This window comes from Bidens hawaiensis, unplaced genomic scaffold (genome assembly GCF_021521415.1).
Source record: "Bidens hawaiensis isolate Kalapana, Puna unplaced genomic scaffold, B.hawaiensis_p1.1 tig00012813_1, whole genome shotgun sequence".
In the NCBI taxonomy this organism is placed as follows: Eukaryota; Viridiplantae; Streptophyta; class Magnoliopsida; order Asterales; family Asteraceae; genus Bidens; species Bidens hawaiensis.
The window spans coordinates 538430-558955 of NW_027492066.1; the positions used below are offsets into that span (position 1 = coordinate 538430).

Consider the following 20526-nt stretch of genomic DNA (forward strand, 5'->3'; position numbering starts at 1 on the left):
GGGGGGGTTCCTTCAAAGACCTGCAAATATAGATGTGTTTATTGTACAAATGGTTAAGCATTTCATTGGATAAATGCCAAAAAATTCACATCGAAAGCAATTGTAGAACAATCCTCATTTTCAATACACACAACATCAATGAAGGCAAAATAATGCTAAAAGAAGAAGAATTACGCATGTTTAAATTAACACCATGAAAGAAGCAATAGAGCAATACACCCACCATGGCAAACAATGGTCATAAGTCATAACCAAACAAAACACCAATGAATGCAAAGTAATATTATACATGATATAAGTAACGCATGAGTCTAAAATGTTGCTAACTATAACATAACAATCCTAAATTTCAATAAACACATCATCAATGAATGCAAAATATAGTAAAACGAATAACAAACTAACAATAGAGAAAGCATCAGGCATGTTTAAATTACCACCATCAAAGAAGCAAGCAATTAGATACCAACAATTACATGATATATGTAAAGCAAGAGTCCAAATAGTTGTATATAACAGATTGCAGCTGGGAAAACGACAGTGACGATACCTAGAGCAGAAGAACGGCATTATATTAAGCAAACATTGAACTATACATTAGCAGCATACATAAAGTAATTAAAACCGAATGGAACGTCAAACACCAAAATCACAAAACATAAACCATGTCAAAGAAACCCCATCCATAAGCACTCCATCAATCTGCGCAACACAAAGAACGGCATAATATTAAGCAAAAATGCTACGAAACACAAACAACTCCGTCACCACCATATTCAAACACCGTTAGGGATTTTAATTGGAACCCGACAACAACACAGGCAGGTCCGGCACCATCATAAACAATCACAGTCACCACTGCATCGTCGCCTAGGGTTCCTAAATGGTACCACATCACCGCCACCAAGGGTCCGTAAATCTAACCCGGCAATAGTGACGGGATTAATCGGAGATCGAGGACTAAACAGTCACCATCGCCACCGTCTTGAAGATGCAATAAAGTGGAAGCGGTGGTTGTTATACTCAGAGAGAGAGAGAGAGAGAGAGAGGACGGTGGTTGTTACCTTGCGGTGAAGAACACGTGAAGCGGTGAGGTACACGTGGAGATGTAGAGTGGTATACAAATTTCATTGCAGAAGGTACAACTTGGTATGCAGTACGAATTTATAATATGTCAAGAGCTAGAGTACCGTCAACTCGTCAAGTACACTTTTATGGCTTTTTATTCCCTTATTTATTAGCCCAATCTTTACTGTTATTTCCATCGACCATAAATGGAATCCTCTACGGTTATTCTGTATCCGTCTCCAGCAATCGGCCATCTAGTTTCGACGGTCGAGATTGGTAAACTCATCCACACCCACCACCCGTCACTCTCCGTTATTATTTTAATAATCCCCGCACCATATGAGACAGGCTCCACTGATAAATATATCAGTACTGTCACCGCCACCACCCCGTTCATAAAGTTCCACTACCTCCCCCCCACCCCTCTTCCCCAAGGCTTCTCTACTGCTTTCGGGATCCCCGAGCTTTACAACCCGGTCGTGCATGACACCCTCGTAACCATCTCCCAAAAATCAACCATCAAGGGCGTCATCCTTGATTGCTTTTCAAATGCAGCGTTTCAAGTCACTAAAAGTCTTGACTTACCCACTTATTACTTTCACACGGGTGCTGCTTCTGACCTTTGTGTGTTGTTATATTTTACTACTATCCATAAAACAACATCTGAAAGCATTAAAGATCTAAACATCATGTTTAATATTCCTGGGACGCCTAAGTTACATTCTTCCTACATGCCCACGGCTATCTTTGATCGCGAAAGTAACTCGTACAAAAATTTCTTGAAAGCTTCCAGTAACATAGCGACGAAATGTTCGGGCATCATCGTAAACAGCTTCTCTGAGTTGGAGGAAAGGGCTGCTCAATCTCTGAGGGATGGCAAATCCATCACTGACGGTCCAAGTCCGCCTGTTTATCTTGTCGGGCCTTTGATCGCTAGTGGCAATGAAACGGATGTGGATGAAAACGAGTGTTTAAAATGGCTGGATACACAGCCTAGGAAAAGTGTAGTGTTTTTATGCTTTGGGAGTTTGGGCGTGTTTAAAAAAGAACAGTTGGCGGAAATAGCCATTGGATTAGAGAAAAGCGGGCAAAGATTTTTGTGGGTGGTGCGTAACCCGAGTTTCGGTGGTAAAGAGTTTGATCTTGATGAGAATCTTCCGGAAGGGTTTTTAACCCGGACTAAGGATAAGGGTTTGGTGGTGAAGAACTGGGCGCCTCAGCCGACGATACTTTGTCATGAGTCAGTCGGTGGATTTGTGAGTCATTGTGGGTGGAACTCTTCGCTTGAGTCAGTGGTTTGTGGTGTGCCGATGGTTGCATGGCCATTGTATGCAGAGCAGAAGATGAATAGAGTGTTTTTGGTTGAGGAAATAAAGGTGGCGCTATGGTTGGCTATGTCGGCGGATGGGTTTGTGAGTGCCGAGGCAGTGGAGGAGGCATTTAGGCAGTTAATGAATGGCGAGGAAGGGAAAGTGGTGAGAGAACGAGTTTCGAAGATGAGTGGAAGGGCAAAGGCTGCAGTGGAGGACGGCGGTTGCTCTCGTTTTGATTTCTTGAAGTTAACTAAACCATGGACCGACATGTGACTTGGTGACTAGTAGTGTTGGTCATTGCGTAACTTCTAATAATAATGCATTCCTTTTCCTAACTTTAAATAAGACGTTTGTATTGGAGTATGGAGGTGTCCCCACGTGAGCATGAGAAATTAAAGATGTTATTTTATTGTTTCGATATTTCTTTTCTGTTTAGAATAAGCGAGTCTTATGGGCTCCAAAGTCTAGTCAGTGGTTTGTTTGAGTCTTCATTTATTTGTGTTAGTTTCTTATTTTCTAGTTATTAGTTGCATATGAACGTTGTATTCTTTGCCTATTTAAGGCCACCTTTGATTAATGAAGTCGTATGCACTCAAAATCTCTGTGTTCTCTTTGCGCACTTGACACTTCAAGTGGTATTAGAGCGCAAATCGACCATTAGTGTAATCAAGAAGATGTTCAGCAATGGCAAAAGGAGGAAGTAACTTCCAGGCTACCATGTCCCACGATTTGACGGAAATTACGACCACTGGAGTATGGTCATGAAAAATCTAATTCAATCCAAAGAATGTTGGAGTGTTGTGAGCGATGGGTATGCTGAGATCAAGCCTCGAGAGCAAGCCACTGCCACTCAAAGAAAGAATTATGAAGAAAACAATTTGAAGGATCTAAAGGTATTGAATTATCTTTTCCAATCTATTGATAAGTCAATACGGAAGACAATCACCCTAAAAGAAACCTCTAAACAAGTTTGGGACGCCATGTGAAGATCAAATATCAAGGTAGTGCTCGTGTGAAAAGGGCACAATTGCAAAGACTCCGTAGAAGCTTCGAAGTGCTTGAGATGAAGACCGGAGAGAGTGTGACCGACTACCTTGGAAGAGTGATGGTTATCGCCAATGAGATGAGGTCGTGTGGAGATGAGATGACCGATGTTACCATTGTCGAAAAGATACTAAGAACACTCACTGAAAACTTCAGCTCCATTGTGTGTTCTATTGAAGAATCCAAGGATCTAGATGAGATGTCTGTAGATGAGTTGCAGAGCTCTCTTCTTGTTTATGAGCAGAAGTTGATGAAGAAGTCAACGGAAGAACAAGAACTCAAGGTAGAACAAGAAGCTTCAAGTGGTAGGGGTTGTGGAAGAGGAAGATCTTCATACAATAGAGGAAGAGGTAGGGGTTCGTTTGATAAGAACACGGTGGAGTGTTATAGATGCCACAAGTTGGGACACTTTCAATATGAGTGTCCTTTGGAATATAAGGCCGTGAACTATGCAGAATTTGATGAAAATGAAGAGCTAAATTTAACGGCTGAAATTAATATCGAGAAATTCCAGCATGAAGAGAAGGTGTTAATGGCCGAGTCAGAATCGTTAAAAGAAGGCAAAGAGAAGATATGGTTTCTAGACTCAACTTGTTCAAATCATATGACTGGAAAATAAGTCATGGTTTGTAAAGCTGGATAATTTCTCTCATTTAGTGAGACCAGGGAATGATAAAAGTTTGGAAGTACAAGGTGTTGGAGATGTGAGGCTGCTAGTGAATGGAGTATGTCAAGTTATTACAAAAGTCTATTATGCCCCTGAGTTAACTTCAAATCTTCTAAGTGTGGGGCAACTTCAAGAGAAAGAGGTAACTTTTGTGTTTCAAGGAGGCAAAGCAAAGGTGTATCACCCTATGAGAGGGTTGTTTCTGATATCTGAAATGACAAGGAATAGGATGTTTCCAATCTTTGTCAAGATAGGTGAACCAACCGCTTGTATGAAGGTGTCCATGGAAGAAGATATATGGCATAGAAATTTGCCCATGTGAATCATAAAGTTCTTAGAACTATGAAATTCAATATGGTGAGGGGCTTTCAAAGGTGGCTGAGAAAACCGGGGTATGTGAAGTTTGCACACTCGGAAAGTAAGATCGTGTAAAGATACTCAAGAAAAGCAAGTGGCATGCTTCGGATAAGTTGCAGCTGGTACATACTGATATTTTGTGGGCCCTTAAGCTGAACTCTCTAAGCAATAAGAGGTATGTGTTGGTTTTTGTAGATGATTTACTAGAAAAACTTGGGCGTATGTTTTGAGTACTAAAGGGGAAACTATGTGCAGCTTCTGACCTATGCGTGATGCTGTATTTGTCAACTATTCACAAAACAACATCTAAAAGCATTAAATATCTAAATATGTTCTTTAATATTCCAGGAATACCTCAGATTCATACTTCCTACATGCCCACAACTTGCTTTGATCGCGAAAGTAACTCGTACAAAAACGTATTACAAACTTCTAGTAGCATGGCGAAATCTTCTGGCATCATGGTAAACAGCTTCTTAGAGTTAGAGGAAAGGGCTGCTCAATCTCTGAGGGATGGTAAAGGCATCACTAACGGTCCAAGTCCGCCTGTTTATCTTATCGGGCCTTTGATCGCTAGTGGCAATGAAGCGAATGCTGATGAAAACAAGTGTCTAAAATGGTTGAATACACAGCCTAGTAAAAGTGTAGTGTTTTTATGCTTTGGGAGTTTGGGCATGTTTAAAAAGGAACGATTTGTGGAAATAGCTGTCGGAATAGAGAAAAGCGGGCAAAGATTTTTGTGGGTGTTGCATAACCCGAGTTTCGTTGGTAAAGAGTTTGATCCTGATGAGATTCTTCAAGAAGGATTTTTAACCCAGACTAAGGATAAGGGTTTGGTGGTGAAGAACTGGGCGCCTCAGCCAGCGATACTTTGTCATGATTCAATGGGTGGATTTGTGAGTCATTGTGGGTGGAACTCATCTCTTGAGGCCATGGTTAGTGGTGTGCCAATGGTGGCATGGCCGTTGTACACTGAACAAAAGTTGAATAGGGTGTTTTTGGTTGAGGAAATAAAGGTGGCATTATGGTTGGCAATGTCCGAGGGTGGGTTTATGACCAAAGAGGCGATGGAGGAGACGATTAGGCAGTTAATTGATGGTGAGGAAGGGAGGTTGGTAGAGGTGCACAAATCGGTTTTTTTTAAAAAAACCGGTTCGGTTAATAACCGGACCGGTTTTTCTTGGCCTGGAAAAAAAACCGGTTTTTAAATAACCGGACCGGTTTATTAACCGGTTTTTTTGGTGCAAAACTCGGACCGGTCTAACCGGTTAGGACCGGTTTAGAAATCGGTTAGAACCGGTTAATAACCGGTTTTTTTTAATTAACCGGTTTTTTTTTTAAAAATAACCGGTTAATAACCGGTTTTTTTCATAATAACCGGTTTTAAAATTAACCGGTTTTTTCCATAACCGGTTCAGTAACCGGTTTTTTCTCTAGAACTTGTAACCGATATACGAACCGGCGGTTACTAAACCGGTCAAACCGGTTTTTAAATAACCGGTTTTTGTAAAAACCGGTTTTCGGTTTAAACCGTTGAACCGGTTCACCAACCGGTTTTTTTGCCCATCTCTAGAGGTTGGTGAGAGAACGGGTTTTGGAGATGAGTAGAAAGGCAAAGCTTGCGACGGAGGACGACGGTTCCTCTCAAGTTGATATCTTGAAATTAACTCGACCATGGACCGATCTGTGACTCATGTTTTCATGTGAGCGTTGCTCGGTGTGTAAATTTTTTATCGTAATTAATTAATTATATATTATGCATCTTTTTCGTAACTTTGTATGAACTATTTACAAGTTTGGTAAGATTTTTTTATCCTTGACCTTTTTATATTAGTGTTATTAGTTTATGTGTACCTAAACCTTGCAATTTACTTGTAGAGTTGTGCAAAAGGGAGTTTTGACTTAGTAACATTTTTTTAATGGCTAAATGTTACATTCTATAGGGATTGAACCCTGACCTTATATTCTACATCCTAATCACCTAACTAATATTAAGGTGCTAGATAGATAAATTTGTAAATAAATTAATATGAGTAATTTTTTTTAATCTTTTTATTAGAAACACCAATAATTTAGTTTGCAATGATTCACTATTTTTTTTATTTTTTATCAGAAACGCCTTCGATATAATTTAGAACTGTCCACTCTAATTAATTAAATTTTAAACCTCAAGTGTTTCATAGGCATGTGACCACGGTCACCCAGCATTATTCACTTGGTCACTTGTGCCATGGTGGAAGGCTTAATGGTGGGCTGGTGGCATGACCAAATACCACTTTAAATGGTCACTTGGTGCTGACGCCCCATTACACATGACATTAGCTTCTCAGAGTTAGAGGAAAGGGTTGCTCAATCTCCCAGGGATGGTAAATCCATCATTGACGGTCCAAGTCCGTCTCCTTGTCTCATTGTACCTTTGATAGCTAGTGTCAATGATGGGGATGCGGATGACAACGCGTGTTTAAAATGGCTGAAAACACAACCTAGTAAAAGTGTAGTGTTTATATGCTTTGGGAGTTTGGGCGTGTTTAAAAAAGAACAACTAGTTTTCAACCTGGCGCGTTACGCCAAGGCCGTTCGTAACCGATATCGATTGAATTCACATCGACTCACCACCGTAAATGCTCGAGTTTTACCAATAACACTTGAGTTTTTATCTACGCCGGGGTTTCAACGTTGGAGTGCTACCAACACCCGTGTTTTTACTGATAATGCTCGTGTTTACCAACGTCCTAAACCTAACTTAAATATAATAGTTTTACCTTAAATATAATAACAGCCACAACGTTCGAGCTGTAAAACTAAATACAGTAACCTACAATCAAATTTACTATGCTCAGTAGAGCTAAACATATGTGGTAACATTCAAAGAAAATAAAAGAAACGAAATCAAATATTGACCTTCAAAATCGAAATATAAAGGGGCAGAAGCTTCACTATTGTTTTTGCAGATTATTAAATGCATGCATACAATTAAAAGATTCAGTTGAAGAAAAGGGAAAAGATTAGTGGAAAAGAAAAAGGAAATGGAAAAATTAGTGGAAAAGTGGTGTCAAATTAACACGCACAATAAATCAGAGTTGAGGTTTATGAAAATTAAGAATCGAACCCGGGCATATTTCGGGCATATAAGCAGGCTATATTTTATCAAAAGAACACACCCATCACACCACTATGTGACAACTGCTAAAATTTCCAAAGCATTTATCTAAAAGGCCGAAGTATTTGCTTTCTAACTTCTGTGGCACCGACATATGACTATTTATCTTATGTTATAATTAGCGGAAATAGCTGTCTGATTAGAGAAAAGCGGCAAAGATTTTTGTGGGTGGTGCGTAACCCGAGTGTAGGTGGTAAAGAGTTTGATTCTGATAAGATTCTTCCGGAAGGGTTTTTATCCCGAATAAAGGATAAGGGTTTATTGATAAAGAACTGGGTACCTCAGCTGGCACTGCTTTCTCATGAGTTAGTAGGTGGATTTGTAAGTCATTGTGGGTGTAACTCGTCTCTTAAGGCAGTGTTTTGTGGTGTGCCAATGGTGGCATGGTCGTTGTACGCTGAGCAAAAGCTAAGTATGATGTTTTTGGTTAAGGAAATAAAGTTGGCATTATGATTGGCAATGTTGGCGGATGGGTATGTGACTGGAGAGGCAATGAATTAATGGAGGAGACGGTTAGGAAGTTAATGGATTTTGAAGAAGGGAGATTGGTGAGAGAACGGGTTCGGAGATGAGTGAAAGACAAAGGTTGCGGTGGAGGACCACGGTTCCTCTCCAGTTGTTTTCTTGAAACTAACTCGACCATTGGTCAACCGCTGCCTTAGCAACTCATGATATTTTTAATGTGAGCGTTGCTTGTTGTGTACTTTTTTATTATAATAAATTATTATATAACTTTTCTGTAACTTTATATTATCTATTTAAATGTTTGGTGAGATTTTTTAACCTAGTCTTTTTTGCATTAGTGTTTTAGTTTATGCGTAGCTAAACATTACCTTAAATTTATTTTTGACGCCGTCACGTAAAATTGCTTCCCCACGAGATAAGCCCTTCATTTAATTCTCTCGTTCACTTTGTTAAAGGGCTTTAAGGATTTCATGGGCTGTGCTACCGTTTAATTCAATCATAAATGATTTTTTCCAACAAATGAAGCCCACTTGATTTTTTACCTTGTTCATTTTGAAGCCCATAACCCCATACATCCTTTTCTTTGTTGAAGCTACTATATTCACTTCATTGTTAAAAGTAAATAAATATTATCATTAAATTATATAACTTACGTTAAAAGGCGGATAATAATAATAATAATAGCAATATTAATGTATAAAATCTATTCGAATATCTATTCACCCGCTGGTCTCAAGTTTAGTACTCCATAATAAATTGGTGTCTCTTAAAACCTTTAAAATCAAAATATGAGCTAATTAGAAGTAATATTAAATAAAAAAAGCTTAAAAAGTAAAAATAATTTAAAGTGTAAGAAATATATTTATATAATTTATGTATAATTTAGACCTATTAGATAGTTCACCATAACATTTAGCTATTGTATGATAGGTGTATGTCTTAGTCTAGGCGTTCTATGGATATAAGCATATTGAGAATTTATAAGCAAAAACTTGTGTAGAGGTTCAAAGATACCATGTCGCAATAATTGATCATCACTAGATTTTCTTTGATTTACGAATAGACGAATTCCTATAGAATATTGCTTCATAGTTATATATTCTATCTTTGTGAATAGTGAACCCATGACTAAGATATGATATTTTTAATGGGAATCAAGGAATTCTTGAAGAGGACAGGTGGGGAATAATTTGATTCTTCTTTTATGGTTAAAATGAGTTCAAAACAAAATTCCACATTTTGCCAATTTGAATGGTCTACCATACACCAAATTAAAATCGTTATCTTATGAATCCTATGAATTTAAGATATGTATATTCTTATAATGGTAATACTTCTTTTTTTTTTTAATCTTTAGCATGATGACTTTCGTGTCGACTAATAACGTTTATAAAACGGCTTGTAGCCTAGTGCATCGGTGCATATACATGGTGGTGTTTTCTTTTTCTAAATCAAGTTATGGTTCTAGTTTCAATGAGGATAAAGATATACATATACGAGCATAATTAGTGGGTGTGTGAATTAGCTATTTTGAAAACCAAAATAATAATAATAATAATTGTTAAGATGTTTCCTACGCTACCCATAATATGTAGAAGTATCAGCATAATGTCATTCTTTATAGAGTAATTCAGTTTGAATGCTACGTGATGAATAACATAATCCAGACTATGGAACGGGGAGACATGTAGAAGATCATAGCACAAGTGATTTGGTAGATTTTGATTATACCGTTTGTTTAGTCAACGAAAGCTTACAACTATTTATTATTACCTACATAGAGAATTCTCATTAGGTACTACTTCCACCAAGCAAACTTTTAACCTTCATCCTCTTAGTGCGCCGCAAGCAAAGTGTCCAAAACGCGTTTGTGACATTTAAGTTTACACGAACATCGAACGTAACATCTTTACTCTCCATGGTCGATGTGATATGCTTTTACAAATGATCAACAAAACAAGTGGTTTAATTCCTTTTACTGATAAGTTCAAACCCATTACAAAAATCAGGCACCAGATTCTTAGACCATGCTTTTACCAAATATAATGTGGGAAGATGTTCGAGAAGGCGAATTCAGAATCAATTCGACAATTTGTTATATAATATGAAGAAGGACCCAAGTGGGCATGCTTTATCCTTATAAATTGTGGCTATCAGGTGTTTGCTATCATTCAAGATAGAGCTTGTATAGTATACACAGCCAAAAGTAAGCAAGCGATGTCTAGGCAGCTCGGTTCCAGTGGTAGTCGGCAAACAATTGAGGCTGCACCACCAAGACTGATTCGGTTAGAGCGACGACCAACCATGGAAAGGAAGTTACCTACCATTAAAGAAGATGAATGCATTAGTGGTGATCAAGGCAACCAGCTTCAAAACTTCCATGGAAATCGCCCTTCGAAGACCCTTTATAGTACCAAACACTCCGCTTGTAATTAGTGATTGGTTAACTATCAATAAGGATGACAAACCTTTTTCCGCTCATAGTTTCTACTCATTCGTCTTGAAATATATGATCGTGTTTGTTATTCTTTTGTTATTTGTTGCTTCAAAACCTAAACATTTCATAGTCGAAGTCATGACAATTTCGTAACACACTTTGGTAATTCATAGATGCTTGATTCATGAGAAAAGGGGTTTGTTCCTTTAGTGCTCCTGTTTTGATTGTTTCATTTTGGCATTTTAAAACCGGGCTTGGGCTTTGGTATATTTGGAGTCGTCTTCTATTAGTTCGGTTTAAGTCGCATAGGAATTTGGTCTATTTCGAGTTGTTTCCTATAAGTTACGTTTAAATTTGGACGTTTAGAAAACAAATATTTTTTAAACGGCAAAGAGAAATTCATTTCATCTATAAACACTATCAAGAAACTAGAAAACACATCAAAACATTAGTTTGGTTGCTATGATAAAGACAATAATTTGTAAACTGTAACTTTAGCCCAGGGGTGGCTCGTGGGACATTGAAAACAAGGTAGGACTTTAGGCTGAGAATTAATTAAGGCCACAAAGTCTAAAAAAACATTATATATAGATATATTATAATGGGTAAAGTAAACTCAAAGTAATGTATTGGTGTTGTGGTAGGCTTGGTTGTTACTAAAGTATAGGTTATGAGTTCAAAACTTTTAATTTAGGCCTTAACAATTGTCATGAAAATGCCTCAAAATCTTGTTTTGATTTAAGCCTCCACATTCGTTGAGCCGACCCTGTTTTAGCTTTAACAAACCAATTCAGCAAGCGATATGTGAATGTGCTTAGTCGTTTTATTTCACCTTTGCTGTAAGAGAAAAGCATTACTAAAAGTTATGGCACACTTCCTTGTCTTACCAAAAAAAAAGGAAGTGATAAAAGAAAAGCATTACTAAAAGTTAACTTTTAATTCATATATATGACCAAGCCTTCTGTACGTATTACTAAACACAAAGTGCCCATACCTACACAAAATACACAACATACGTACCCAATAAATCACTAAATCCCCTTACATATAACAAAAGTTATTGATAAGATCTAAAGCATATGAGATGTAGACAAACATTACATCTATCTATGAGGATAAAGATTCTATTTCGAAGTGACCCCAACCCCACAACAAGCAACATACAAACATGTGTGTCAATAACAAAACAGTATAAACAAATCAAATCATTAATTATTTCAATCATATTAAATATTTCGAATTTATACACACTTGAATCTAGTCAACGTTGTTGACCTGTCCCCACTACTATTGAAAAAAAGGCAAATTAGATTTTAATAATTCCAACTTAATTCAGTTTGCCGATAATAATCTCAATTCTCAACTTAGAAAATAGCTGTCACCGGTCCCAACTTTCACACTGTTTGTTATCATTGGATCGCCATTAAAAAATATTAACGGCGCTAAGTTTTTTCCAAATTTCAAATTGATGTTTTAGGGCTTTCGTTCGGAATAAGGATACGAGTCGATTTATGTAAAAATTATCTCAAAACGGTGGTCCAAACGACTAACGGATGCTTCAATTCCGATGTGTAAACTTTTAATTAACAAAACTCAAGCTGTTTTGAGCACCGTTTCAAGGTAAGTTTTACATCAATCGATTCATATCCTCATTCCGATCGAAATCCATAAAACATAAATTTGAAATTGTAAAAAAAATTAATGCCGTTAAGTTTTTTTTAACAGGGATCCAATGAAAACAAACTGTGTGAAAGTTAGAACCGATGACAGCTATTTTTTAAGTTGGAATTATTATCGACCAACTGCATTAAGTTGGGATTATTAAAATCCAATTCGCCTAAAAAAATACTTACATTGTTTGCTTCTTAAACGGGACATGCATATTTTATAAATCCTTTAAAAACAATTGTTTTATTTCAACCCTGCGAACATTCTTATATATACTTATGTTAAATATCGGATTTTTATACCAAATTAAATTATTATTTCGAATTTGTATAATTTATTATAAAAAAAACATAATAAAATAGTAACTTATACAAATTAAAGTGTTGTATAAAAGAGTGAGATTTGTATTGGTGTGGTGTATCTTATCGTCCACGCATGGAGCACAAGTTAGTTTAGTGGGACATGGGTCCAAAAAGACCATATCACATGCATATATCTCGCGTGCATTGTAAGACAAGGGATATAGAAAGCCATTGCAGTACATTAAAAAGGTGCCCGCGTGATGCGACGAGATAAAAAAAACCTAATAATCATGTAACAATTATGGATGTTCAATGTTCGTTTTAAACCTTGAAAACGTTTAAACCAATCACCACTTTTGGTCAGCCGGTTTTCGAATATTCAAACCATAGCAAACAATTTGGTTTACGATTTATATCGAAAATCGGCCATATAAAACCAGACACGACTGTAAACTTATTATTGAAGCTCAATGCGTGAAACCAAACCGTTAGTAACGATTCAGTTTAAATATTCAACAGTTCAGCTTCAGTTTTAAATGATAAAAAAATCGAACCAACGGTTTGGCTCATAGTTTAACTTGAAAACCGTTAAAACCGAATTGTGAATGCTATACTTAACGTGTTAATTTTTTTAATTGAAAACAAAACTATAACAATACCATACCCAAATTAAAGACAATAAAATGCTCATTTTTATGGTGCAATTTTTAAAAAAATATATTAGCGTATGAAAAAGTGGCCGTTAGAAAATCATTGGTGGAAAGTTGGTTTACAATTAAAATCAAAAGTAATACATGAGTAAGTTGAAGGTTCAAAGTTGTAAATTTCTTAAATTTACAAAAGTTGAGTAAAGTTGAGAGGACAATGTTGTTACTATTTCTATGCATATATTTTATAATGAACAAGTTTGTCCCTACCTTACATGCTCTAGAAGGTGTATCTTATACTTTACGACTTGTAAATTACTTAAAAAGTAGACGTCTTAATTTACCTATGTTTCATGCATTATATATAGTATAGATATGTAGTTTTGTACCGCTAAAACCTATGTACGTTGTTGTTTTGTGTTTTTAAGTCCATTATTACTCAACCTACCTAACTTGTATCTTTGTTTTAAATTGCTACAAATTGATTTCAAGTCTATATTGGTGATCTGAAATTGATGAGTTTAATCTCCGGACTAAGAACTATGGGTATACCTTAATACGTGGACTAAGACCTATAGGTATACCTTAGTACGCAGAGCGTTAAAGCTGGGTTGGCAAGGACTAACGTGTGGCATACTGCTCGCTTCCTGGGTTAAGGGACATTAAATGCAATGTGAATTAAAATGTTAATAGGCTTTAAAAACCTCTACACACATACAATAATTTAAGAATTAATTTTACATTAAACAACTAGAGCTAAAGGGGGTTAAACAATTTTCTTAGGATGAGGTGGAGTGATGAAGTAAACTAGGTGATGTGGTTCTACGTGGAGTTAACGAGCGTGAATGTGCACATCATAGCCTAATAAGAACGTGATCTAACTTAATAGAAATTAATTGTGTGATGGATACTTATATGCAATGAAAGCGCAAAATATAATAGAGAAGATTTCTCAAAGAAATTTGATTGAAAACCAAATGAGATAAACAATACATAAGGAGGTTTTCTAAATTTTGACCGGTTTTGTCAAATTTTCAAAATTACAAACTGGCTCGTAAATATTTAAACTGAGACTGTAAGTAAAAACGTAAATTATTATTTGTGTGTTTATGTTAAATACGGAAAGGAGTTGAAGCATGCAAAATTTGAGGAAACTTTTGATTAACGAATTTGGACCTCTAAATGGCACGTTGAGACCTTTCGGTCAACTGCAGCTTAAGTTATGCCCGTTTAAAGTTTGGTATTTTTTTGCTCTGCTTTCCTTTGTTAAACAAATCAAAATAAAAATCCATCAACTCTTGAATCAACACCTCATCAAGTCCATCTTAAGCTGTGATGGTTTAACATGGATTTTCAATTTGTCAAAACTCAACTTTTGAGGATTAACAAGTTTATGTTACATTAAAAGTCCATTAGAATTTTGATGATATATAAAAAGCGAATGACAAGGATTTCTTACTTTCTTAGTGTATAATGTAAATAACAATCATATTCCATTAGATATGTGATTGTGTGTGACTGTATATGTCACATTCTTTTATATTACCATCCGTTATTTTTACTTTATTAAACAAATACATGTGTATATATATTTTTTCTATTATTATATTACGTCCTTTCGGATTTATAGCCATTTTTATTTAATTTATATATATACTAGATTTTATCCCCTGTATTACGAGGGTTGTTTTACGTTATTTGTTTATAAAATTTATATATTTTTTTGGATTTTAATTTTATTTATTGTAAGGAAATTAATAATATACTTAGGGTTTGATGATGAAAATGTTTCACAGATAAATGAGGTGTTATAATCTGGTTTAAAAGCCATATGGGTTTGGTGATACCTATGACCCGCTTATTTTTTTTACTATAAAATTGTTTCTTAATTATAAATAATATCATTTTTAAAAAATAATGAATATTATTTTTTAGTATATCCCTATTTTTATAGGATTTTCATAACAAATATTTGGTGAGATTAATTTAATTTAATGAGATGCTATAATCCGTTTAAGGGCTATCTGGGTTTGATGAGACCAATACCCGTGAATTCGGGTCAATTACATGAGAAACCTCCATTTACATATAAAACAATCTGGTGACTTGAAAGAATATAGGGAGCAACCAAAGAGATTTTAAAAGTTTCATTTATATATATTAAAAATAATATATATATACACACACAAATTTAATGTCAATTTTTCGAAAGCTTTACAAAAATCCAAAAATAAAATAAAATAACATTTGCTTAAATGCTGGTATAACTATTTCCAATCACCAAAACCTTGTGTCCAATGGTATCAAAACGTTTGCTAAGATGAAGTCGCCCAAAAATAATGAGGGTTAATGCTTGTGAAGATGGAATCCCTCAAAAAGGGTGAGAAGAAGGTCACGGGCCTTGTAACTTTAAAATTCTTGGTTCGGTACTGATACCATATGCAAAAAAAATGATAAATGCTAGTACCGATACTGACCAATACTGATCATGAATTTTCAATCTGGATTTTTTTAAAATATCGTTATCGCTTACAAATATTTAAATAATCGATTCGGTACCAGTACCCGCATCATTTTCTCATCCCTATAGGGCTATAGGGGGGAATTTGCGTAATAATCCCAATTGGGCCCATTCATCTATTGTGTTAGTTATAGCTGATCCATTAACGGTTTTTTGAGATCCTCAACGTATCTCAAAACAAATTTTCATAATATTTTGCTATACTATTAGACTTGGAAAAGGTTAGTTATCGTTTTTTATTGTCATATACAATCAAATGAACAATTTATATGATTTACCTTAATTCCTATAGAAGTTTCACCAAACAAAATTTACCTTAAAGTGTCACCCCTTGTAAATAACTTCTATAAGTAGACAGCTTAAATATTTGCATTTTTTTTTTCGCTACCGTTCTATAACATTTCCAAAAGTACATGTGTGTTTTCAATATAAATGAAAGTATAACACTCAAAAGAAAATAATTTATCTTTCACTTCCGAATAAAGTGTCATTTTCGTCCTTCTGGTTTGGCAAACAATACGAATTTAGTCCAAAAAATTTATTTTTTGCATATGGACCCTCCACGTTTTCTAATTCTTGCCAATTACATCCAAATCATTAACATTATTAAATTTAATCGTTAAGTCAGGGGTAGATATGTCTTTTCACTATTTCTTTATTATATGAGTAAAGTGCCAAAATCGTCCCTGAGGTTTGGTCATATTTGCGAATTTTTTGTCCAAAAATATTTTTTTTCGCAAGTAGACCCTCGATTTTTCCCAACCCTTGCCAATTTCGTCCAAATTGTTAACTCGGTCTAAATTCAACGTTAACTCAGGTGTGTTACTGTCCTTTTACATATTTGTTTACATTGTTATTATTATTACGCCGAGCTAAACCCCTTATATGACTAAAAATAAAGAAGAATAAACAAACGGATAATATATTGGATTTAAACATAGGAATCGTGAAATGTTATACATGTTAGGGATGAGCAAAATCGGTACCGATTTGGTACCGTCGGTACCGAATCGGTACCAAGGTTTCGAGTTTTCGGGACCAGTACGGTACGGTATCGGTATTTCCCGAATTTTACCTCAAATATCGGTACCATACCGGTACCGAACCGAACATTTCGGTACCGGTACCTAAAATTTGCGATTTTCGGGATCCGGATTTTCAGTACCGGTACGTAACCAAGGTCATCTCTAATATATGTCATTAAACAAATACATAATAACAATAATGTAAACAAACATGTAAAAGGACAGTAACACCCATAAGTTAACGTTGAATTTAGACCGAGTTAACAATTTGGACAAATTGTCTATGGTTGGGAAAAATCGAGGGTCTACTTGTGAAAAAAATATTTTTGGACGAAATTCGCAAATATGATCAAACCTCAGGGACGATTTGGACACTTTAGTCATATAATAAAGAAATAATGAAAAGACATGTCTACCCCTGACTTAACGATTAAATTTAACGAGGTTAGTGATTTGGATGTAATTGGCAAGAATTGAGAAACGTGGAGAGTCCGTATGCAAAAAATAAACTTTTTGGACTTAATTCGCATTATTTGCCAAACCAAAAAGACGAAAATGACACTTTACTCTTCTCTTTTTGAACAACAAGCCAACATATTTCTATTAATCAACGAGGTATCTGTACTTTACAGGATTTAAACCCTTCACTTATAGGATAAAGGGGAGACATTTTAGAACCACACCATATCTTTCGGGACAATTTATATGTCTATGACTAAAAAATATGTCTGTCTATTATTATGTTTAACAAAGACATAAAACAAAGCAAGATATAATAAAGAGAAAAAATTATAAATTATTTGTAAAATTAATTAAAATTGCTTTTATTTATTAATTAAAAAAGAGTTATCACTTCTTCAAAGTTCGTGGGATCTGATACCACCCAACAAAAACGCTGATTCAGACTCCAAACTAAAACGTAAAATCGAATCCTCCTTTTTCCCACTATTTCAACCCATAAATTTGCCACAAATTTTTTAAGTCCTAAACTCAACATACAAAGTAACTCAACAATGTCTCAGGTACTTACTTCTCTCAATATCATAATTATTTTTCTGTTACTTGTACCAATATTTTCATGCAGACAAATATAACTTACAAAATGATTTGTATCGCGATATAACTTAGACCGTTGTTCTCAAAGTGGCCATGTCATGTGGAGGTTGCGCGGGTGCTGTCAAGCGGGTTCTTACTAACATGGAAGGTTTGTTATTTGTACTTTATCTTTCTATGATTTTAGAGTTTTAGAAATTTTTTTGTAAAACAATGAATTAAGTCATGTGGATAACTAATTTAATATGTTTAAATGATTAAAGAATAATTATGCATCTAACTTTATATAACAATGAATTTAGTCATGTAGAGATAACTAATTTAATATGTTTAAAATGATTATAAAATAACTATGCATCTAACTTAAAATACCAATGATTTAGTCATGTAGATAACTTTAATATGTTTAAAATGACTAAAGAATAATTATACATCTTTAGACTAGATTAATTAGTAGCATCTGTACTCATGTTTTAGCTTATTTTGGTATACTTATAGATAAGTCAAGATTTAAAGCCAGAACCAGAAGGTATTGAGTCTGGGACTTAGGGACTAGTATGGCATTGCTTTTTGATCGGTGCATGGAGTTACTTTTCGATAGAAATTCGTTAGCATACGAATATGATACCGTTTACTGAGTAGAATCGAATCGTGTGATCATGTTTTCCACCACAAAAGTTCTGGGTTGGATGAACCACAAAAGTTTAGCTTTTTTATTGGAATAACTTTTCAAAGAATATAAGTTCCACTTATAGCAATTCTTAGAGCTGGTAAGTGCAATAAAAAAAGTATAACCTGCTTTAGATGGTTTCTTTTTTATATCATTAAAATTTATAGAAACTACATTATAGGTAACCAATTTAAAAAAAAAAAAACAAATTCAAGGTAATGAATCTAATTAACTAGTTAAAATTGATAAGTGTCAATAGTTTTGAGCATTTTGATCTTTTTTTTTTACCAACTAGGTGTCATGTGAAAACCTATGTTACATATCACATGGCTTTTAACTGTTCTTGTGGTAACAAATGAATATACACGAGTAAAAATAGATATGTGGGTGATGCCTATTTTTTGGCATGTTCATATATTAAGTTCTATCAAGGCAAGAAGTATTTGACACATGGATTATGTTAAAAAATAATGTTGATTAGGTGTCGAAACTTTTGATATTGATCTCGAGCAAAAAAAGGTAACGGTGAAAGGAAACGTAGAGCCAGATGCCGTTTTGCAAACTGTTTCGAAGACCGGAAAGAAAACCGAGTTTTGGCCAAAAGAAGCGTCTTCATGTTGTTGTGGACCAAAAAAGACAGTGGAACCCGTGGTTGCACCAGCTGGTGAAGCGGTGGAGACTGTGGCTGCACCATCTTGTGGTGCGGGAAAACCAGTTGAACCGGTGGCTGCACCATCTTGTGGAGCTGCAAAACCGGTTGAGCCTGTGGCTGCACCATCTTGTGGAGCTGGAAAACCGATTGAACCTGTGGCTGCACCATCTTCTGAGGCTGAAAAGCCTGTGGAACATGTTGCTCCAGCACCATCTTCCGAAGCTGAAAAGCCGGCTGAACCTGTTGTTGCTTGATCTTTAAGTAAGGATTTTAAAAGTTGATATTGTTGTAATGTTGTTGTGTTTGTTTGGAACTTTGGATTGTAATATTTGGCTATTGGAATAAATCTTGGCACTGCAATAAATATAGAACTTGTTTAGTGATTTATATATAAGAAAATTAGACCATAGCATCACTGTCTTTGGCTCTAGTTGGCATCCTTTCTACAAAACAGCTAGTCAATGGCGGTCAGAAAAACCGAACACCAATCTCCTAGCAGCTCGTGAACTACTTTAGATAGGCTCGCTAAAAACTCGAATCAAGTTGAAGTTAAACGAGCTCGAGCCCAAACTCGAGCTTTTACTGAGGCTCATTTGACAAACGAGCCGGAGCTTCACTTTTCAAATTCGAGGCTGCTAATGAGCCTAAATGACTTTTTGGTTAAATAAATTTTTTTATTTAATATAATATATGCATATAATAACTATTATACTATTATATATAAAATATTTATAAAAAAAGAATTGATAATATATATTATAATACGTAAAAAATTATAATTATAAATAACAAATGAGCCAAGCCCGAGCCGAGTTCGAGCTTTAGAACTCTAAACGAGCAGACCTAGCTAAGAGACGGCCAGAACAAACGACAACCAAAAATAAGTTACACCAAAACACCTCCAATATTAAAGTTACCCCAATTATGCCATACTAAGTTATGATATTTGGATCTATTCTTTACCCAAATGAAAGTGTCTGCCTTATATCCCTCATAATCTTGTAGCTTGGCATCCCTTTGTTGTTGAGCACCTCGATGTTTCTGTTAAGCCACAACCTCACGCCGGTGGCCATGAAAACGGCACTACAGATCATTCTGGCAATTTTAGAACCACCCTGTTGCTCTTCATAATCCAACATCAGTTTAATACACTGGAAATTTGCTAAAATGGGGATTCTAGCCCACACACACCTGCCACCAAACCAATTTTGCAAACAAACACAAGACTAACACATGGTTCGCAGATTCCGATATAGGATCTTCACTTGCTAATACATACAAATTCACAGGTAACTGATAAAATTTCATACTAGCTTCATTCATGATTGATCATATGTTACAAATGAGAGGGGCATGGTGTATTATGGTGGTAACTACCACCACCTTAGGTTGTAGTACATAATATTAATAATACACTTTTAATCTAAAACTTCGGACTAATCTAGTAATTGCTAAACTTAGGAAAAAACCAAAGATT

The 20526-nt window shown here is 35.4% G+C and overlaps 1 protein-coding gene and 1 pseudogene across 1 annotated transcript; both read left to right on the forward strand.

The window, feature by feature from the left end:
- Positions 1–1274: 1274 nt before the first annotated feature.
- Positions 1275–2654, forward strand: LOC143542257 (UDP-glycosyltransferase 88B1 pseudogene; annotated as a pseudogene).
- A 15030-nt stretch (positions 2655–17684) lies between these two features.
- Positions 17685–19416, forward strand: LOC143542258 (uncharacterized). Its single transcript, XM_077034891.1, has 2 exons — positions 17685–17878; positions 18879–19416. The coding sequence occupies exons 1-2, from the start codon at positions 17824–17826 to the stop codon at positions 19301–19303; spliced, it is 480 nt and encodes a 159-aa protein (XP_076891006.1). The 5' UTR covers positions 17685–17823; the 3' UTR covers positions 19304–19416.
- The last annotated feature ends 1110 nt before the right edge of the window (positions 19417–20526 follow it).